This window comes from Haliotis rufescens, unplaced genomic scaffold (assembly GCF_023055435.1).
Source record: "Haliotis rufescens isolate VD_foot unplaced genomic scaffold, xgHalRufe1.0.p SCAF_61, whole genome shotgun sequence".
Lineage (NCBI taxonomy): Eukaryota > Metazoa > Mollusca > Gastropoda > Lepetellida > Haliotidae > Haliotis > Haliotis rufescens.
Window position 1 is genome coordinate 1,803,927 of NW_025964346.1, and position 25,049 is coordinate 1,828,975.

A 25,049-nucleotide genomic window follows, 5' to 3' on the forward strand; every position below is an offset into this window, starting at 1 on the left:
TTCTAAATGTGTATTGACAATGGAAGCTGCATGTATTGTGTTAGATTTCATTTCCAGTATATGGTTACCTAGTCTAAAAACATGGTTATTTGATTTTGTTTCCACCTATAAATACTAAGAGTTTTGCCATTGGCAAGCATACAATCTCAGGAGTTCTAACCACTCGTATCATGCTTGTTGACACCTCCGGAAACCACATGAGTGAACTGTTGTTGGTTCAATTATTGTATTGCCTTTGAACTTCCTTAATGCCAGTGAACGAAGTACACATATAAACTGTGTGTTGTTTTTAGGAAATCACTTATTGTTCTTTTTACGGAAGCGCTCTACTCAGCGCTTAAACATACCGCGACTTGACATATCTGACACATGCAGTAGATTCATGATATGACTGACGTATGATATTCCAGGCTTTCCCTTGCTCACCTAGGATGAATAGTTTCAGGAGTAGTGCGTTGTTCCAGATGCGATCAAATACTTTCTCAAGAAACACAGTGTTTCTTTCTGTGTAGAAAGATATGACTTCTTTGAGTATATAGGTAGCTATGTTTGCACCATGTTCTCGCCTGAAGCCACATTGTAATCTATGTGGGAAGTCGGGTCCCATATATTTGACATATCTCTCAATTCTCTCTGATAGGATCTTTTCGAACAGTTTTTCCTATACGGCCGTTAGAGTGATATCTCTGCAGTTTGCAGGATCCGATCTGTCCTATTGTTTCCTTTGTATATTGGAATGGCTGTTCAAGATCTCAACAGAGCAGGGCTATAGCATGTTTGTATCATCATGTTAAACAGCTGGGTTAAGTGTTTTAGAAGCAGTCTCCAGCGAAATAGATATGTTCTTTTGTGATTTGGTCCGGTCCTGGTGATTTTCTCATTTTTAACCTTTGTTTCAGTCGTTTCAGTTCGTATATTTCTATGTCTGTCTTAAGTATAGGATCATCGTCCAGAAGTGGTGTTGTTTATTCTAGAGTCCGTTTCAGCGCGGAAGTCGTTGTCGAACTCCAACCGGTCAAGATGTGATAATAAATCTGCATAGTAGTCTTATTGGTGGAGGCAAGGAGTGTACAGACAACCGATATGTCAGCATAGTTGGGTCTAAATAGCCTTACACCAACTACTCCGTGGTTCACTGTGACAGGTGTTCAGTATCATCGTCACATAATCCATCACCACTAGCGGGAGTATGGGAATTATACTCCATCTCTTTGGAATATGTTGCCTGTGTATCTATGGATGCTCCAGACTGCATACTACCGTTTTCAGTAGTTTGGGGGGATTTACGCATTGGAGGACTTGTTCGTGTTTCAGAGAACAATAATCTATCTCTCTTATTCAATGAACTCATTTTCCATTAATATCACTTGTCTTACAGGAGATTGTGTCGATGCTCGTTTATAGTTGATCTCTAAAGAGGCTGATCCGTGACTCATTTGATATACTAATAAGCTGATATCATGCATAGTTTTAGGTCAGTGGTATGAAGTATTGCGTCACAAATATTATTGAGTGAGTGAGTATGGTTTTACGCCGCTTGTAGCAATATTCGAGCAATATCTGGACGGGGACTCAAGAAATTGCACCCATGATGGCATCGCAGCTGTGTCTTCGGGTGACGAGCGAAAGTTTTAACCACTAGGCTACCTGACATCTCCTGCACGAATATTTCGTCGCTTAGTATTTGTATGATGTCGTGACTGGTTCTTGATGTGTGAACATTACTAGCGGTTTACAAGATGCAGACTAACGGTAAAGTGTTCCCTGAGGTGCTATACAGGGAAACCTGGGAGGCTTTATCGAGATCGTTCCCTGCTATCGGGTCAATGAATCTAAAAGTCAGTGCACTCATGAGTAATTGGAACAGTTCACATTATTAAATATCTCAGATCACATGAACCGACATTAATGTGCAAGAAGTAGTGATATTGCCGACTTTCCTGTAGTCTGTAACACTCTTCTGCGGAGTCATCAAATGCCGGTGTTTACGGAAATCGTGACAGAAACAGAGGTAATGGGAAAAATAGTGGCATCAGAAACCTTATTACAATAAAAGGATATATGTAACATAATAACTGACGAATGACAGATTAGCTTTATAAACACCGAGCATGGTCACAATTTCTTATACACCTACAGGTCAACGACGACAACTGGTAATGCATTACGTTTATTATGAGAACGTATCAGCTGGAAACCCTTTCTAACTGATGTTGCCTCGTCACCAGGATTGAATGGGTACACACCTTGTCAAATTTTGACAGCAGTTAAAATTGGAGAGAAACGTAGTGCGTTTTCAATTTTGGGCTTTGTTATCTGTAGATTTGAATCTGAATTTGGCACTGAAAGAAACTTTCCATGAAGCACATGATAATAAATGCAGCCGACAAGACCATGTCTGTACCCACAGGAACTCTCTGCCAAACACAGGGTCGATTGTACCATTCCGACTATAATTAATCACCATCAAATAGTGTTGAAACCAAGTGTCATGGCAAACTAACACAAGCTTATGGAACGGAACGTGTGTATAGTTTTTGGCGTGAATGGTAAATTGATTATCATGACGGCGTATAATGGAATTAAAAGAATATTTCATTTTGTTTCATTGTGGAGACGAAGATATTTCCAATCTAAGATAATCCACATGAGTGACCAAACAGACTGACATTTTGTTTAACTTATATCACTGCAACAACAATGTTTATATAACCGTGGCCATGTCACTGTGAAAGAGCTCCTCAAAACCGTTAACAATAGCTAACATCAAGATAGACACAATTTTTATGGAAAACAACTTCTTTAATACTATGAAAAGCGACGTTTCAGTATAGATCCTTATACCGTTGTCAACTTGTCTTCGTTGACAATTCCTGTAGAGGTTAATAACATCTTTGAACCTCTAGATAGGGAAGTCACTCCATCTCCAGCAGTTCAACGGAGAGGACCTTAATCTCTGCTAATGGAATACGATGCAATTCTAGAGGACTTCGTAATAATTTTAAATGACATTTAGCTTTTAATCTTTTAAACCATCAGCATTTCTTGACCAGAAACTTTCCCTAAAACTACTGTTAAATTTGATTTAAGACCATTCTTACCATTGCTTTTCCCCTCCAGGGGATAAAGCAACTGCATGGTCGTCTTTTATGGCGAGGCAGGGCGTCATTCACAGTCCTGTTTCTCTCAATACCCCTTCAGGCTGTTGCAGTACGTATAACATTGAATATTGTTTTACTTTGTGTTCTTTGTATGTACCACCATCCTATTCTCCTCGACAGTCTGATCTTCAGGCACTGTATGACCAGCTCCCTAAACCATTTGTCATCATGGGAGATCTGAACGGTCATTACCCTCTTTGGTGTACTAATGACACCAATACCAAAGGAAAACTAGAGGATTTTTTCTTAAATAACGATTTGTGCATTATTAATTATGGTTCTCACACGTATCTACACAACTGCAACTTAATCTTGCAACTGGATCTTACTCTCGTCTGGACTTGTCAGTTGTAGATTCAAATTAACTTAATGAATTTGAATGGTCAGTCGACGATGACCTCAGTGAAAATGACCATTTTCCTACGCTTTTGAAATCTGTTACACTATCTGATGTTCCTCCGTCATCATGATGGAATTTAACTAAAGCCCGTATGGCATTATATGACATTCTTTACACAAACAAACTAAAATCTGAAGTTTTTATGAATGTTTCCGACCCTATCAAATTTTTCTTTGATGAACTTAATGAATGTATTCCGAAGTCCTCACATAAATAAACTATGGTTTAACAATGATTGCAAACAAGCTAGGAAGGCACGGAAAAAGGCTGAAAAATATTTCCTTCTCCATCAAATGGTACATAATGTAAATAAATACAAAATTAAAATGCTAAAGCCCGGAGCACATTAATACAAAATAAAAGCCAATCTTGGCTAAATAATGTATCCAAGATAAATTAGCGGACGCCTATGTCGAAGGTTTGGAATATGATTCAGAAAGTCAAAGGTAAGGGTACTAAATCAAGCATACGCCATCTTAAAAATTGGGATCAATTTTCAACACATAAATTAGATGTTGCTAACAAACCTGGTGAAACACTTGGTGAACATTCTTCCTCGGCTAACTATGTCCCTAAATTTCAAAAATACCAAAAGAAGCAGGAAAAGAAACTATGCATTTTAATTTAGGTAAGGGGGAAGATTATTATGAAGTCTTTTTTCCATTCAGGAGCACTATACTACCCTTGGACAAGCTTATGACATTTACCGCAATCACCATTTATCATTTGATAAAATCTGGACGTCAGTAGAATTTCCTTCTTCATGGCATGAAGCTATAATTGTTCCCATACCTAAACCTGGACGTGATCATACTGATCCTCCCAATTATCAACCCATTTCATTGACCAGCTGTGTTTGCTAAACCATGGAACGCATGGTCAAGAATATATTAACATGGTACTTGGAATCAAATACCTTAATCACAAATATTCCAGACGTATTTCATGAAAATCACAGTACCATTGACCCTTTAGTTCAAATGTGGTAATTCGTTAAGAATGACATAATAAACAAACAACATACAGTGTCCATCTTTTTTTATTTAGAATAAGCTTGTGACACTACATGGAACACAGTAATTTAAATGATTTACCTGACTTTGGGTTGCGATGCCATTTGCCTCAATTTATATCCATTTTTTTCCAAAATTGTTTGTCATTTTATTTAGCATCAAAATCAACAGTTTATCAAAGGTTTTAAACAATTCAATTTATGGATCATTCTTTGTGGATGATTTTAATGTTTCTTGTCGTGTAAAAAACATTCATACGATTGAGAGGCAACCGCAATTGTGTTTAAATACAATCCATAAATGGTGTCTTGAAAATGGCTTTAAATGTTCCAAATCTAAAACAAACTGCATTCATTTTTGTAGAAAATGAAAACCTCACAAAGACCCAGAACTAATATTAGATAACACCCCTTTTAAAGTTGCAAAGGAAACCAATTCTTTAGGTATAATTTTTGATTATCATTTAACCTTTCTACCTTATATAAAATACTTTAAGAATAAATGCCTGAAGGCCCTAGATTTATTAAAAGTTGTTTCTAATTCTAAGTGGAGCGGGGATCAGAAAACCCTCCTCCAACTATACAGAGCTCTCATCCTTTTTAAACTTGATTACGACTCCATCATAAAGCTTCTTGCTTCAGTGGCTGGCGATCTATAGCCCTTTGTATGATGTATTGCAAGGAATGATTCCATACTTGTTTTAAATCTTTTTCTCTGATTTCTGTGTCTTGTTATTTTTCGGTCCTTCGTGGTCATTTTTTTTTTGATAAAAGTCTCGATGTATTTATTATGTGTAAGCCTTGATAGTCACGATATTGCTGAAATATTGCCGACAGTCAGCAGTCAGCAGTCCCTTAACAACAAAACGGTGTACACAACACTTGGCACTTGATCCGGTGACGAATTCTGACTATGGACCTGTTCCTTGATGCAACACATTTACAACCTGAACGAAGTCTGCACCACCCGGATGTCTTCTAGTATATAGCTTCGATCTCCTTCAGTCTATTCAACTGCGCTGACATTATTCAGGCCTACCCCGCAAAGCTCCAGTGTGAAGCCATACAATTACACTGACACAACTCGGGTGTAGCCCCGCCCACCTTCAGTGCACTTGACAGGTATTGACGCGCGTTACCCACCAGTTGAGTTTACAGTGCTGAGTGTTGTTTGATTGCTGGTGAACATGTTGGAGGGGCACAAGCGGGGGACTTGATGAGCCTGTGATTTAGGGTAAGCCGACTTTCACTTATAAGTGACAGCCATATTAAACGTGTATATATTCTGAACACACAGCCCCAAATCTGTCGCTGAAATTGTTCGTCGTTCCAAAACCACTTACTGTAGTTGCATCATGCTAACATCACGACAGATCCACGTTGACATACCGTACGGATTAATATACCAATGTGGAGGACTGAATTATTCAGGGTTTGTCGTGTTATGGCTGACATAGTATTCTTCAGGCCAGACAACGAGAAACACAGTGTGACTCATGGCGGCCATTTTGTGAACTTGAATATGACACCGGAGTGTAGGTACTTGGGAGAAGCCTGTTTATCTCACGTCGCGATATTACGGGAATGCTGCTAACCCGGGTTAAAACTCCTTGAATGGTAACACGTTTCTTCTCTATTTATGTTAGTTTGCTGTTTAACTCAGCAGTATTCCAGCTATATGACGCCGGTCTGTAAATAATCGTTGCTGGGCCAGGCAATCCAGTGATTGACATCAAGAGCATCAACAAGCTGGATGCTGAAGTTGAGTTCTAATCCGGCTCTCAACGGGTCTCTTTCTTTTAGTGATCTATTGCTTAGAACTGTTTTAGCCACATATAACTTTCCAATTATGTTCAGTGATCTATTGCTAAGAACTGTTTTAGCAACATATAACTTTCTACTTATGTTCAGTGATCTATTGCTAAGAACTGTTTTAGCAACATATAACTTTCTACTTATGTTCAGTGATATATTGCTAAGAACTGTTTTAGCAACATATAACTTTCTACTGATGTTCAGGGATCTATTGCTAAGAATTGTTTTAGCAACATACAAGTCTTCGGTATAATCTTAACAATTGGATGACAACGTGTGATTGATATTTATTTTTTCAGAAGCTGTTGACGATATGCTTGAAATGCTTGGATGGTCGTTGCTGATCACATTGCGTAAGTGCACAGGGTACCACTACATTAACTGCTATGTTTACCCTTGCAGTTAACTAAATGTATATACTTCTTTTAAATGACATGGCAAAGCTACAGCACACATGAAAACAAAGTTGACTTTTGGCTTTCAACCTTTTTATTCGATCAGTTCCAAGCTTCGATACAGATGCAAGTTTCTTTTTTTACCAAGCACGTGTGCGACACCTCGGTAGAACAATGTCACACAGCTGATACAGGAATGATCACTGACAGAAGAGGAAATCCGTTAATTATCACTGTCTTCATACATGTATATATATATACACAGAACTCATCCAGGCTCAGTATGCGGCGACAACTGGGTAGGACAAGATCATCTAGCTGATACAGGAATGATCACTGACAGAATAGGAAATCCGTTATTTATCACTGTCTTCATACATGTATATATATATACACAGAACTCATCCAGGCTCAGTATGCGGCGACAACTGGGTAGGACAAGATCATCTAGCTGATACAGGAATGATCACTGACAGAATAGGAAATCCGTTATTTATCACTGTCTTCATACATGTATATATATATACACAGAACTCATCCAGGCTCAGTATGCGGCGACAACTGGGTAGGACAAGATCATCTAGCTGATACAGGAATGATCACTGACAGAATAGGAAATCCGTTATTTATCACTGTCTTCATACATGTATATATATATACACAGAACTCATCCAGGCTCAGTATGCGGCGACAACTGGGTAGGACAAGATCATCTAGCTGATACAGGAATGAAAGATGGGAGACGTCTAAATCCATAATTCAACCCTGTCTCCATACGATTGTTTTGTGTTACTCGACTGAGGTCGACCTGTCTTATATGTATGCCTCGAACAGTGGAACTTGGTAACCATCAGTAAACCAGGTTCATACTCAGAGTGATGAATGTGAGTGAGTGACTTTGGTTTAACACTGTTTTGAACGACTTGTTATCTTAATGTGGGAGGCAATACCTACGTGGAGCAGGTCTTCGGTGTTTAGTACTGAGGTGAAACCAACGGACACGATGTGGTGCTGACAAACCTGGACACATGATCAGTGTGAATCTGGGGAACCCATGCAACGTGTCTTAACTCCTTAGATGGCTGGGGCCTCCATGACCCCGATCTATTCACTACTGACAGATATTATCACTAACCCAGTCACGCAAGCTTCAAACACGTCGGCAATCAGGTAGACATGTATCTTATTTCACTTCTGTTTTCAGTTTCTGCAGTACAGGGTGTCCCGGTGTGCGAGTGGGGCAAGTATGGACCCAACTGTGACCGACTTTGTTCAGATCACTGTGGACCTCATCCTGCCAGACACCTTCGACGCTGTGACAAATATACTGGGGAGTGTTTACATGGGTGTGTTCGTGGTCGGCATGGTGACCTCTGTGATCAACTTTGTAGCCCGAACTGCATCAAGACCACGTGTAACCAACCCAACGGGGGATGTACCATCGGGTGTATAGATGGATACAGTGGATATTTCTGTATCAGAACAGCAGGTACGCAAATACAGACAACAGGTACACAGACACAGGCAACAGGTACACAGATACAGACAACAGGTACACTGATACAGACAGCAGGTAGACAGATACAGACAGCAGGTAGACAGATACAGACAACAGGTACACAAATACAGACAACAGGTACACAGACACAGACAACAGGTACACTGATACAGACAACAGGTACACAGATACAGCCAACAGGTGCACTGATACAGACAACAGGTACACAGATACAGACAACAGGTACACAGATACAGACAACAGGTACACAGACACAGACAACAGGTACACAGATACAGACAACAGGTACACTGATACAGACAACAGGTACACTGATACAGACAACTGGTACACAGATACAGACAACAGGTACACTGATACAGACAACAGGTACACAGACACAGACAACAGGTACACAGATACAGACAACAGGTACACAGATACAGACAACAGGTACACAGATACAGACAACAGGTACACAGATACAGACAACAGTTACACTGATACAGACAACAGGTACACTGATACAGACAACAGGTACACAGATACAGACAACAGGTACACAGATACAGACAACAGGTACACTGATACAGACAACAGGTACACAGACACAGACAACAGGTACACTGATACAGACAACAGGTACACAGATACAGACAACAGGTACACAGACACAGACAACAGGGGCACAGATACAGACAACAGGTGCACTGATACAGACAACAGGTACACAGACACAGACAACAGGTACACTGATACAGACAACAGGTACACAGATACAGACAACAGGTGCACTGATACAGACAACAGGTACACAGATACAGACAACAGGTTTACACATACAGACAACAGGTACACTGATACAGACAACAGGTACACTGATACAGACAACAGGTACACAGATACAGACAACAGGTACACAGATACAGACAACAGGTACACTGATACAGACAACAGGTACATTGATACAGACAACAGGTACACAGAAACAGACAACAGGTACACAGACACAGACAACAGGTACACAGATACAGACAACAGGTACACAGATACAGACAACAGGTACACAGACACAGACAACAGGTACACTGATACAGACAACAGGTACACAGATACAGACAACAGGTGCACTGATACAGACAACAGGTACACAGATACAGACAACAGGTACACTGATACAGACAACAGGTACACAGATACAGACAACAGGTACACAGATACAGACAACAGGTACACTGATACAGACAACAGGTACATTGATACAGACAACAGGTACACAGATACAGACAAAGGGTACACAGATACAGACAACAGGTACACTGATACAGACAACAGGTACACAGATACAGACAAAAGGTACACAGATACAGACAACAGGTACACTGATACAGACAACAGGTACACAGATACAGACAACAGGTACACAGATACAGACAACAGGTACACTGATACAGACAACAGGTACACAGATACAGACAACAGGTACACAGATACAGACAACAGGTACACAGATACAGACAACAGGTTTACACATACAGAAATCAGGTGCACAGATACAGACAACAGGTAGACAGATACAGACAACAGGTAGACAGATACAGACAACAGGTAGACAGATACAGACAACAGGTACACTGATACAGACAACAGGTACACTGATACAGACAACAGGTACACTGATACAGACAACAGGTTTACACATACAGACAACAGGTGCACAGATACAGACAACAGGTAGACAGATACAGACAACAGGTACACAGATACAGACAACAGGTAGACAGATACAGACAACAGGTGCACAGATACAGACAACAGGTAGACAGATACAGACAACAGGTACACAGATACAGACAACAGGTACACTGATACAGACAACAGGTACACTGATACAGACAACAGGTACACTGATACAGACAACAGGTTTACACATACAGACAACAGGTGCACAGATACAGACAACAGGTAGACAGATACAGACAACAGGTAGACAGATACAGACAACAGGTACACAGATACAGACAACAGGTACACTGATACAGACAACAGGTACACAGATACAGACAACAGGTTTACACATACAGACAACAGGTTTACACATACAGACAACAGGGGCACAGATACAGACAACAGGTGCACTGATACAGACAACAGGTACACTGATACAGACAACAGGTGCACAGATACAGACAACAGGTACACATATACAGACAACAGGTACACAGATACAGACAACAGGTACACTGATACAGACAACAGGTACATTGATACAGACAACAGGTACACAAATACAGACAACAGGTACACAGACACAGACAACAGGTACACAGATACAGACAACAGGTACACTGATACAGACAACAGGTACACATATACAGACAACAGGTACACTGATACAGACAACAGGTACACAGATACAGACAACAGGTACACTGATACAGACAACAGGTACACAGACACAGACAACAGGTACACTGATACAGACAACAGGTGCACAGATACAGACAACAGGTACACAGATACAGACAACAGGTACACTGATACAGACAACAGGTGCACAGATACAGACAACAGGTACACAGATACAGACAACAGGTACACTGATACAGACAACAGGTACACAGACACAGACAACAGGTACACTGATACAGACAACAGGTGCACAGATACAGACAACAGGTACACAGATACAGACAACAGGTACACAGATACAGACAACAGGTACACAGATACAGACAACAGGTGCACAGATACAGACAACAGGTAGACAGATACAGACAACAGGTAGACAGATACAGACAACAGGTACACAGATACAGACAACAGGTACACTGATACAGACAACAGGTACACAGATACAGACAACAGGTTTACACATACAGACAACAGGTTTACACATACAGACAACAGGGGCACAGATACAGACAACAGGTGCACTGATACAGACAACAGGTACACTGATACAGACAACAGGTGCACAGATACAGACAACAGGTACACATATACAGACAACAGGTACACAGATACAGACAACAGGTACACTGATACAGACAACAGGTACATTGATACAGACAACAGGTACACAAATACAGACAACAGGTACACAGACACAGACAACAGGTACACAGATACAGACAACAGGTACACTGATACAGACAACAGGTACACATATACAGACAACAGGTACACTGATACAGACAACAGGTACACAGATACAGACAACAGGTACACTGATACAGACAACAGGTACACAGACACAGACAACAGGTACACTGATACAGACAACAGGTGCACAGATACAGACAACAGGTACACAGATACAGACAACAGGTACACTGATACAGACAACAGGTGCACAGATACAGACAACAGGTACACAGATACAGACAACAGGTACACTGATACAGACAACAGCTACACAGACACAGACAACAGGTACACTGATACAGACAACAGGTGCACAGATACAGACAACAGGTACACAGATACAGACAACAGGTACACTGATACAGACAACAGGTACACAGATACAGACAACAGGTAGACAGATACAGACAACAGGTACACAGACACAGACAACAGGTACACAGATACAGACAACAGTTACACATATACAGACAACAGGTACACAGATACAGACAACAGGTACACAGATACAGACAACAGGTACACAGATACAGACAACAGGTACACAGATACAGACAACAGGTACACTGATACAGACAACAGGTACACTGATACAGACAACAGGTTTACACATACAGACAACAGGTGCACAGATACAGACAACAGGTAGACAGATACAGACAACAGGTACACAGATACAGACAACAGGTACACAGATACAGACAACAGGTACACTGATACAGACAACAGGTACACAGATACAGACAACAGGTTTACACATACAGACAACAGGTTTACACATACAGACAACAGGTGCAAAGATACAGACAACAGGTAGACAGATACAGACAACAGGTACACTGATACAGACAACAGGTACACAGATACAGACAACAGGTACACTGATACAGACAACAGGTACACATATACAGACAACAGGTACACTGATACAGACAACAGGTACACAGATACAGACAACAGGTACACAGAAACAGACAACAGGTAGACAGATACAGACAGCAGGTAGACAGATACTGACAACAGGTACACAAATACAGACAACAGGTGCACAGATACAGACAACAGGTAGACAGATACAGACAACAGGTAGACAGATACAGACAACAGGTACACAGATACAGACAACAGGTAGACAGATACAGCCAACAGGTTCACAGAAACAGACAATATGTACACAGATACAGACAACAGGTACACTGATACAGACAACAGGCACACAGATACGGACAACAGGTAGACAGATACTGACAACAGGTACACAGATACAGACAACAGGTACACTGATACAGACAACAGGTACACAGACAACAGGTACACTGATACAGACAACAGGTGCACAGATACAGACAACAGGTACACAGATACAGACAACAGGTACACTGATACAGACAACAGGTACACAGATACAGACAACAGGTACACAGACACAGACAACAGGTACACAGATACAGAAAACAGGTACACTGATAAAGACAACAGGTACACAGATACAGACAACAGGTACACTGATACAGACAACAGGTACACTGATACAGACAACAGGTACACTGATACAGACAACAGGGGCACAGATACAGACAACAGGTACACAGATACAGACAACAGGTACACAGATACAGACAACAGGTACACTGATACAGACAACAGGGGCACAGGTACAGACAACAGGTACACAGATACAGACATCAGGTACACTGATACAGACAACAGGTACACAAATACAGACAACAGGTACACAAAAAAGACAACAGGTAGACAGATACAGACAACAGGTACACAGACACAGACAACAGGTACACAGATACAGACAACAGGTAGACGGATACAGACAACAGGTACACTGATACAGACAACATGTACACTGATACAGACAACAGGTACACAGATACAGACAACAGGTACACAGATACAGACAACAGGTTTACACATACAGACAACAGGTTTACACATATAGACAACAGGTGCACAGATACAGACAACAGGTAGACAGATACAGACAACAGGTACACTGATACAGACAACAAGTACACTGATACAGACAACAGGTACACAGATACAGACAACAGGTACACAGATACAGACAACAGGTGCACTGATACAGACAATAGGTACACAGATACAGACAACAGGTACACTGATACAGACAACAGGTACACTGATACAGACAACAGGTACACTGATACAGACAACAGGTACACAGATACAGACAACAGGGGCACAGATACAGACAACAGGTACACTGATACAGACAACAGGTACACAAATACAGACAACAGGTACACTGATACAGACAACAGGTACACTGATACAGACAACAGGTACACTGATACAGACAACAGGTACACTGATACAGACAACAGGTACACAGATACAGACAACAGGTACACAGATACAGACAACAGGTAGACAGATACAGACAACAGGTACACTGATACAGACAACATGTACACAAATACAGACAACAGGTACACTGATACAGACAACAGGTACACAAATACAGACAACAGGTACACTGATACAGACAACAGGTACACTGATACAGACAACAGGGGCACAGATACAGACAACAGGTACACTGATACAGACAACAGGTACACAAATACAGACAACAGGTACACAAATACAGACAACAGTTACACATATACAGACAACAGGTACACAAATACAGACAACAGGTACACAAATACAGACAACAGTTACACATATACAGACAACAGGTACACAGATACAGACAACAGGTACACAAATACAGACAACAGGTACACAAATACAGACAACAGTTACACATATACAGACAACAGATACACAGATACAGACAACAGGTACACAAATACAGACAACAGTTACACATATACAGACAACAGGTACACAGATACAGCCAACAGGTACACAAATACAGACAACAGTTACACATATACAGACAACAGTTACACATATACAGACAACAGGTACACATATACAGACAACAGGTTCACAGATACAGACAACAGTTACACAGATACATACAGCAGGTACACAGATACAGACAACAGGTACACAGATACAGACAACAGTTACACATATACAGACAACAGGTACACTGATACAGACAACAGGTACACAAATACAGACAACAGGTAGACAGATACATACAGCAGGTACACAGATACAGACTTTGAGTAGAGAATTCTGTTTGCTACAGATGAGGGATACATTACAAAGATTATAACGTCATGTCATGTGTTTGTTACAAGCGGTGAGGGGGCAAAGTAGCCATGTTGTATTTGTTGGTGGCAGGTGAGGGGAACATTAGAGACACTAATTACTAATTGTGTGTTTGTTGGTGGCAGGTGAGGGGAACATCAAACACACTAATTACTAATTTTGTGTTTGTTGGTGGCAGGTGAGGGGAACATCAAACACACTAATTACTAATTTTGTGTTTGTTGGTGGCAGGTGAGGGGAACATTAGACACACTAATTACTAATTGTGTGTTTGTTGGTGGCAGGTGAGGGGAACATCAAACACACTAATTACTAATTTTGTGTTTGTTGGTGGCAGGTGAGGGGAACATCAAACACACTAATTACTAATTTTGTGTTTGTTGGTGGCAGGTGAGGGGAACATTAGACACACTAATTACTAATTGTGTGTTTGTTGGTGGCAGGTGAGGGGAACATCAAACACACTAATTACTAATTTTGTGTTTGTTGGTGGCAGGTGAGGGGAACATCAAACACACTAATTACTAATTTTGTGTTTGTTGGTGGCAGGTGAGGGGAACATTAGACACACTAATAACTAATTGTGTGTTTGTTGGTGGCAGGTGAGGGGAACATCAAACACACTAATTACTAATTTTGTGTTTGTTGGTGGCAGGTGAGGGGAACATTAGAGACACTAATTACTAATTGTGTGTTTGTTGGTGGCAGGTGAGGGGAACATTGGACACACTAATTACTAATTGTGTGTTTGTTGGTGGCAGGTGAGGGGAACATTAGAGACACTAATTACTAATTGTGTGTTTGTTGGTGGCAGGTGAGGGGAACATCAAACACACTAATTACTAATTGTGTGTTTGTTGGTGGCAGGTGAGGGGAACATTAGACACACTAATTACTAATTGTGTGTTTGTTGGTGGCAGGTGAGGGGAACATTAGACACACTAATTACTAATTGTGTGTTTGTTGGTGGCAGGTGAGGGGAACATCAAACACACTAATTACTAATTTTGTGTTTGTTGGTGGCAGGTGAGGGGAACATTAGACACACTAATTACTAATTGTGTGTTTGTTGGTGGCAGGTGAGGGGAACATCAAACACACTAATTACTAATTTTGTGTTTGTTGGTGGCAGGTGAGGGGAACATTAGAGACACTAATTACTAATTGTGTGTTTGTTGGTGGCAGGTGAGGGGAACATTGGACACACTAATTACTAAATGTGTGTTTGTTGGTGGCAGGTGAGGGGAACATTAGAGACACTAATTACTAATTGTGTGTTTGTTGGTGGCAGGTGAGGGGAACATCAAACACACTAATTACTAATTTTGTGTTTGTTGGTGGCAGGTGAGGGGAACATTAGACACACTAATTACTAATTGTGTGTTTGTTGGTGGCAGGTGAGGGGAACATCAAACACACTAATTACTAATTTTGTGTTTGTTGGTGGCAGGTGAGGGGAACATCAAACACACTAATTACTAATTGTGTGTTTGTTGGTGGCAGGTGAGGGGAACATTAGAGACACTAATTACTAATTTTGTGTTTGTTGGTGGCAGGTGAGGGGAACATTAGACAAACTAATCACTAATTTTGTATTTGTTTGTGGCAGGTGAGGGACACATGCAGTTTATGTGGATGGTACATGTTGCCATCGTTATCTTTTCGACGGTTTTGTGCTGGAAGAGGTGAGTTTACTTTGTTTGGGTCGGGTTCTAATCTCACACTACTTCACCATTTACTTTATGATCAACTGATTTTGTTCAGCGTAGTTTTGACGTAGTTTCCATGGGTAAAATGTTGTACTAGAAGATTTTAGTTTTCCGAATACACAGCTATTATTCTAAATTGAACATGTTATGATCCTTATCAGAAATGGCAATTGTGTTCCAGCCTTAATTCAACACAAGACATGGTTTTACTGCGAAATGTGAATATGTATTTGTGTGGAGTCACCGGCAGGAGTTGGGGAATACGAGGAAATGTCAAGCAGGTGCCCTGTGTATTAATAACCACATCTCTTTTGCAGTCGACGATGTAGAAGAATGTTTGACATAGGGTTTACACAGCTTATCAGAAGGTAATTCTCATGAAGACTCGTTCTTTAAAGCATGCGGTAGTATCTTCTCTAAATGATTGATAGTAATGTTGCTTAAGAGGTGGGTGATTGAGTTAGATTTAACACTGCTTTGGGCAGTAGTTCAGTCATATCACGACGTGTCAGCTTGATGTGGGAGGAAAGCCGGAAGGGATGCAGGTCACAGACGTTTACTACTTTGGTGACACCCACAAGTAGTTGGTAGCAGGACTCTGGAACCGGTTCCGGTTGCGTGCGCATCCAAGATGGCGGCGGGAAGGTGGGAAGCAGGACGGCAGGAAGGCGGGGAGGTGGTTGCGATTGCGTGTGAAGATGATAGATCACTGAGACGAGCTGATACACAGTCGATGACCCAGCAACTTTGTTACTTGGTTGATGTTACATCGCTGAAGGATCTTGCAACAAAATTCAACAAATCACGTCATGAGTATTATGACGTGATTGTAAACGTTGAGGTACAAGGTCTCATTCCACAAGGCGATTGTATTGTAGCACAATGACAGTCGTTCGTCTAAACTAAAGTTGTGAGTGGTGATCACCTTACCGCTGTCCACAACTGCTTCTCTCCGTGATCCAAGGCCAACTGAACCATGCTCATGATGATCACCTCACATATCACCATGATCTGAACAAAATAGACGACTTCGCGGCGGGGTAACGTCATCCCAAAACAAGACCAAGGGGAGTGTCGACTCTGTGGATGGCATGGGGCAGCAGCAACAGCAAGGGGAGGTTTATTGCTTTACACACATATGATGCGATGGGGTGGCGTTTCCAACGCCCCGGGGCAGTGCATCTGCTCCATACATGATTTCACAAAGGAACTTTTTCCTGATCCCGTGGGTTCCGCAATGAACATCGTAAAACGGTGTCATAGGGTCAAAGCGGAGGTCATGACCTCTTCCTCCTCACCATGCGACGTCATCCTCCTGTGTTCAGGGGGTGACGTGTCTCTTGCAGATGAATTTCGTCAAAACTGGATGGCAACACTCAACAGTAGTACCCGATATATGATGTATAAAGAATATAAAACACTGTTTGAACCTAAAGGATATTTGAGCATTTACTATGGCAAACACGTACGCAGTGGGTTTTTTAAATTAAGATGTAACGTTTTACGTTTACGACAGAACGAGGGTAGATGGCAATCTATTGAATCATGTTTACGTACATATGTACATATGTGTATGTGTCCTGTTTGCAATATGTCTTTTGAAGATGAATATCATGTGTTGCTACTGCTACCGCTGCTGCTGTTGTTTCTGCGGCTGCTGCTGCGGCTGCTGTGGGTGCTGCTGCTGCTTTTGCTGCTACTGAGGGCAGTGTTGTTGTGGATTAGGGTTCAGTCCGCCGTGTTGTTTTTTTGTTTTTTAGGATCTGGTAGAGTGGATGGTTCAGCCTGTTTCCGTTGCTTGTTTCCCTTTTCCACACGTAGTCCCACGTGAGGCATCCAAATGGCATACCCCGGAGGCAATGTTGATCTGATGGGGGTAATGCAAGCTGATTTTCTCCCCCTCCTTCCCAGGCCGTTGCCCCAGTATCAGTCCTTTCATGGTGTCAAAGTTGAGACATTGTTGGTTTCTGTAATTCAAGGTGAACCCTCGCACTTTGCAGGTCATGCGCGTTCCATCGGGTCTTGGGGTCATTAACTCATAGGCCTAGTTTGGGGGACCTCCTGACACAAACGTCTTGATGATGTTTCCGTTCAGTTCGTCTGTAAACTCACCCGACGAATGACCCAGTTCTGGACTGCTTTCGTGGGATAGATGAATGAAAAAGACGCTGTACAATGCCTTGATTTCACTCCAACCACGTTTTTCAGATGGTGGTCACCTGATCCTAGCCTGTTGGGATCTGCTACGTGTACTAAGGTCACAACCATGGTGGCATCGATGTTAAGGGCTTGGTTTGACTGTTTGACTTTTTGCATGGCATGTAAGATATCTAGGCCATGGAGATCTTCAATGCAACGAAATGGAATCCGTATGGCAGTGTCCAAAGCGGGGTGTTTGATACCTAGACCAATACGATCGCCCTTCTGGCCTGAGATCTGTTGAGAGAAATCCTCATCCTTAAGTTCCACAACATGATCGTAGCGCAAAGGTGATCGCCACTCACATACTTTAACTTAGACGAACGACTGTCATTGTACTACCATACGATCGCCTTGTGGAACGAGACCTTGCACCTTTAAATTCACGTCATAATACCTGATGGCGTGATTTGTTGAATTTTGTTGCAATATCCTGCGGCGATGTGACGTCAACCTAGCAACAAAGTGTGGGACTGTGTATAAGCTCGTCACGGTGATCTATCATTTCCACACGCAATCGACACACACACTGCACACCCTCCCCTCCTCCTCCCTCCCTCCCTCCCTTCTCCCGCCTTCCGCCTTCCCTCCTCACTCCCTCTTCCCTCCTCACTCCCTCTTCCCTCCTCCTCCCTTCTCCCGCCTTCCGCCTTCCCTCCTCACTCCCTCTTCCCTCCTCACTCCCTCTTCCCTCCTCCTCCCTTCTCCCGCCTTCCGCCTTCCCTCCTCCTCCCTCCTGCCGCCTTCCGCCTTTCTGCCTTCCCGCCTTTCCTCCGCCGCCATCTTGGATGCGCCGAGCCGCCATCTATGAGGCGCGCGCCTCCCGGAACCGTAAGTGCCGCCATCTTTGATGCGCACGCAACCGGAACCGAAAGTGCCGCCATCTTGGAGGCGCACGCAACCGGAACCGTAAGTGCCGCCATCTTTGATGCGCACGCAACCGGAACCGAAAGTGCCCAGTTCCAGAGTCCTGCTACCAACTACTCCCACAAACACAGTTATGGTGCTGACAAACCTAGAATCTTAGTCACAGTGATGTGGGATTATACGACCATAGGTTTTCGACATTCCTGAGGGACACTACTTTGCCACGCGGAAAGGGTGCAATTCTGCATAACAAACTGTAACGTCTACGACGGCAGAGCTGACCGTGTCCTCGTATTACTTATAAACACATCAGTATTGCAGTTGTCTTACCGCCTCTTTTACTCTTTTTCAGGAATCCAAGGTCTTGTAAGTGATATTTTACTTTTCATATTTTACTTGAAGCATACTTAGACACACACAATATACATGTATGCACCTAATCTAATCTAATCTGGTGAACTGTTTGGAATGTGGACGTTCTTGTTTCACATTTTACGACTGCCTCTGTACTATTGCCAGAACCAGCATGTGATGACAATGTCTGGTTACTTGTCTGGGAATCGAGCAAAGGGAGTTCATTATTTCGCAGAATATTTAATTTGGTATTTTCAATCATTCATCTATCTCTGACTGCAACGTAATCCACCATTAAGTCAGCCTTCCTCCAGGACAGTCAGGTGCATCAACACAATAATCTTCAACATAAAAGTTGTTGCAATGAGTTAAACTATATGACGTAGGTGCAACCTCACAGCCTTCACGCCACAAGACATTGTTATATTATACATTCATATACCGTACTGCAGCCAAGGACATCTAGAACACGTTATATGAATATGGCGGGAACATGCGTATCTCAATAAAATTTGAAAGTGTTTTATATTATACTTAAATGGTGGGAGCAAGTGTTCTCAATTGAAATAGTAAAGTCTCGTTTGCATCTCCCTGGCATAATGCCAGAAAAAGAAACTACTTCAGTCCGTTCAACGAATATGAAATTCATAGATGCTACACATAAATACACACATTACAGCCGTACTAAGTCGACGACTCAAAGACACCGGGCAGACCGGGCAGACATCAGACAGGCCTCTAACAGGCAGATCCAGTGTACCTACGCCCAATGGAGACCTGCACGTGCATATCCCGGATCGCTTCCTGACAGTGACGCCATCAGTGACGTATAGGAAGATGCAGATGGGAGCCACCCATTCCAACATTGCTAGAACCGTTGGTAGCTCCCGTGTTGAAGTAACTAACTGATGCAACGGTACAGACAGACCAGGCAGACATCAAACAGGCCAAGAACAGACAGACCCAGGGTAACCACGCACAATAGAGACCGGCACTTGCCTATTTGCATCACCCGAGTCGGTTCCTGACAGTGACATCATCAGCGACGAATGCTACTCAGCTACTAAAGGCTGAAGGAATTAGGGCTTACAGACCTTACAGAGGAAAGTGCAACCTCGTCGTCAGAGACGACCGGACTGTACGTCGTTGGCGGCGACGTGAGTGGGAGAGGATCTTCGTCACTGATAAAAAAGCCTCTTATGGCTGTTTAGAGATGATGGAAGACAGAATGTTTAACGGGAGAACTAACGGTGGCATGTTTCGTTCAGGATGTCGCCCGTATTGTGGACGTGGTGTTATGGTGTGGGGAAGAATTAGTCGTCATTAACAGGGGGGAAAAATACCACCAAGATACGGACCCCAAAAGTCTCTTCCTCTAAACAATCACACCGAAAGGTGTTTTACCAACACACAGGCACACTCCAGGTAACACAGTAAGGTACGAATAAGACAGGCATCCAATAAGCCTCAGTTGCAACTACACACACAGCAGACATTATGACAGGCACCCCGGGTCCCTATTACTGCCACACATACATTTATTTAGGCTGTGTCGCCGTTAGCTGTTCCCACATGCATGGATCCTAGAAGGGACATTGTGGCATTGTTGCGTTGTTGCGTTGTTTTGCTTGCAAAAACAAGCAAAATTTATTAAAATTAAGGTCAAAATGTGTCCCTATGTGTCATCACATTGATAATATTGCGTTGTCTAGTTTCCCTTTTTCATTAATTTTACATCTGAGCATGTGTAGTACAAGTGTGGAAATAGTTTTACTACTTTACAAACTCCGGGGGCATGGGTTCCAGTGGTTCTGAAACATGAGTTACTTGTCTTAAAATGAAAACAAACATTTGATCGTTTCTTTCGAATATATTCATAATTATATCGATATTGTGGGTGTAATTTACATACGCCAACGTGCTGTCACTCTTTGCATGTCTGTTTCATTGTGTCCTGGTGTCCAAAAACTTCTCAAACTGATGAGGAGATTGGTTGGTCCAGTCGGTGTTGGCGGCGCAATTCGCTGTACAGAGTTGCGTCCCCTAGATGTAACAGAAAACTATGATCGTGGGTTCGAATCACAGCACCATACACATGTACTCTTTCGGGTTTTCCTCCCGCTTTAATATTTACGATTAACCAATCACTGAACTACCTGATATTTATACCTCTGCTACAAACATGTTTAAATCTTATTCATGAGTGAACATTATAAGGGGCAAAACCTGTGTCGAATGGCAGCAATTTAGTATTTACAAAGCTTATAATAGACTCTATTGTTTCCAGACTACTATATTCTCCCTTTCAGCCTCGAGTGACCCGAGTCAGGATCTGAGTCGGAGTCGGAGGGAACCACGGCTTTCCACTTCTTCACACGGTAGGTGGGGAACCCAGCCGGCAGAGAGCTCACTCCTCAACCCCTCCCTCAGACAGTGTATTCAGTTAACTACCTGATGTAAAGCAATGTAATAATAAATATCATATTATCTATAATTTCAAACAGCAATTGAAATGACAGTGTCTGACTATAAAGCTCAGTCCAACAAACGTTAACACTCTCCAGCCATACCCAGAATATTGTTACAACTAGAGGATTTAGAAGAGAGCATTAAAACAAATGTCACGTGAATATATTATTCTAAGTTAATTACATAAACCATTTCCCACATTGTATATTGTTGTCATCCACACAGGAAGTGGTTCATCATGTATCGATGTTCCTGTCACGTATCAACACTTCCAGGTGTGAACACAGTAGATGTATGACAAAGATGTCTGGATGTGTACAGAGTTTACTTTGTGTTACAGCGGCTCCATCACAAGCAGACCGCGACCTCTTCCGCGCCAGCGGGGCCGGAGACCTGGAGAAGGTGAAGCGGATCCTGTTTAAGGGTGATGTCAACATCAACTGTAGAGTCGTGACCTGGACACCGGTGATGTTGGCAGCATACAGCGGACACAGAGAAGTGGTGGTGCTCCTTGTGATTAAAGGAGCCGATGTGTCACTGGTGGACGTTGACCGTAACAACATCCTTCACTTGGCCAGTTGGGGTGGAGACATGGAAACGGTGAAGTTTATCTTGTCACTGAACGTGGTGGACATCAACGCCATGAACGGCTACGAGCAGACAGCGGCCGGCTGGGCCAGACACTGGGGACACCAACACGTGGTGAGACTGCTGGAGTCCCGCGGCGGTCGGCCGGGTCAGACACTGGGGACACCAACACGTGGTGAGACTGCTGGCGTCCCGCGGCGGGGGGCCGGGCCAGACACTGGGGACACCAACACGTGGTGAGACTGCTGGAGTCCCGCGGCGGGGGGCCGGGCCAGACACTGGGGACACCAACACGTGGTGAGACTGCTGGAGTCCCGCGGCGGGGGGCCGGGCCAGACACTGGGGACACCAACACGTGGTGAGACTGCTGGAGTCCCGCGGCGGTCGGCCGGGTCAGACACTGGGGACACCAACACGTGGTGTGACTGCTGGCGTCCCGCGGCGGGGGGCCGGGCCAGACACTGGGGACACCAACACGTGGTGAGACTGCTGGAGTCCCGCGGCGGGGGGCCGGGCCAGACACTTGGGACATCAACACGTGGTGAGACTGCTGGCGTCCCGCGGCGGAGGGGCCGGGCCAGACACTGGGGACATCAACACGTGGTGAGACAACTGGAGTCACGCGGCGGCCGGCCGGGCCAGACACTGGGGACATCAACACGTGGTGAGACTGCTGGAGTCCCGCGGCGGCCGGCCGGGCCAGACACTGGGGACATCAACACGTGGTGAGACTGCTGGAGTCCCGCGGCGGCCGGCCGGGCCAGACACTGGGGACATCAACACGTGGTGAGACTGCTGGAGTCCCGCGGCGGCCGGCCGGGCCAGACACTGGGGACATCAACACGTGGTGAGACTGCTGGAGTCACGCGGCGGCCGGCCGGGCCAGACACTGGGGACATCAACACGTGGTGAGACTGCTGGAGTCCCGCGGCGGCCGGCCGGGCCAGACACTGGGGACATCAACACGTGGTGAGACTGCTGGAGTCCCGCGGGGGCCGCTGCCAGACACTGGAGACATCAACACGTGGTGAGACTGCTGGAGTCCCGCGGGGGCCGCTGCCAGACACTGGGGACATCAACACGTGGTGAGACTGCTGGAGTCCCGCGGCGGCCGCTGCCAGACACTGGGGACATCAACACGTGGTGAGACTGCTGGCGTCCCGCAGGGGCCGCTGCCAGACACTGGGGACATCAACACGTGGTGAGACTGCTGGAGTCCCGCGGGGGCCGCTGCCAGACACTGGGGACATCAACACGTGGTGAGACTGCTGGAGTCACGCGGCGGTCGGCCGGGCCAGACACTGGGGACATCAACACGTGGTGAGACTGCTGGAGTCCCGCGGCGGCCGGCCGGGCCAGACACTGGGGACATCAACACGTGGTGAGACTGCTGGAGTCACGCGGCGGTCGGTGCCAGACACTGGGGACATCAACACGTGGTGAGACTGCTGGAGTCCCGCGGGGGCCGCTGCCAGACACTGGGGACATCAACACGTGGTGAGACTGCTGGAGTCCCGCGGCGGCCGCTGCCAGACACTGGGGACATCAACACGTGGTGAGACTGCTGGCGTCCCGCAGGGGCCGCTGCCAGACACTGGGGACATCAACACGTGGTGAGACTGCTGGAGTCCCGCGGGGGCCGCTGCCAGACACTGGGGACATCAACACGTGGTGAGACTGCTGGAGTCACGCGGCGGTCGGTGCCAGACACTGGGGACATCAACACGTGGTGAGACTGCTGGAGTCCCGCGGCGGCCGGCCGGGTCAGACACTGTGGACATCAACACGTGGTGAGACAACTGGAGTCACGCGGCGGCCGCTGCCAGACACTAGAGACATCAACACTAGGTGAGACTGCTGGACACGCGGCGGCCGGCCGGGCCAGACACTAGAGACATCAACACGTGATGAGACTGCTGCTGTCCCGCGGCGGCCGGTGAAGTCAGTGTAGTGTTTGTGTAGACGGTGAAGGAGGACGGAGTTACGGGGTGACGTGCTGTGCCGTTCACGTCGTCGTGTTATGTGTATAAAGCCCCACCCACCCTCAGTTTTGAAAGTAACTGGTAATGTAAACACAACCGAGTGTCGAGAGAAGCTTTTTGAAAAACCGTACGAAAACAAGATCACCAAAGATTGTCAAACTTGAATGACAAACCTTGGACACCAGAAATGGCTCCATATCTAGAGATGAGTCAATAAATTTTCTGTCGTGTTACCATAAAATATCGAAT

The 25,049-nt window shown here is 44.2% G+C and overlaps 1 protein-coding gene across 1 annotated transcript; it reads left to right on the forward strand.

The window, feature by feature from the left end:
• The first annotated feature begins 5,683 nt into the window (after positions 1 to 5,683).
• Positions 5,684 to 25,049, forward strand: LOC124125019. Its single transcript, XM_048386871.1, has 9 exons — positions 5,684 to 5,807; positions 6,688 to 6,741; positions 7,988 to 8,272; positions 16,242 to 16,317; positions 16,659 to 16,709; positions 19,760 to 19,773; positions 22,071 to 22,139; positions 22,571 to 22,932; positions 23,483 to 25,049. Exons 2-9 carry the CDS (start codon positions 6,702 to 6,704, stop codon positions 23,606 to 23,608), a joined length of 1,023 nt encoding a protein of 340 aa, XP_048242828.1. The 5' UTR covers positions 5,684 to 5,807; positions 6,688 to 6,701; the 3' UTR covers positions 23,609 to 25,049.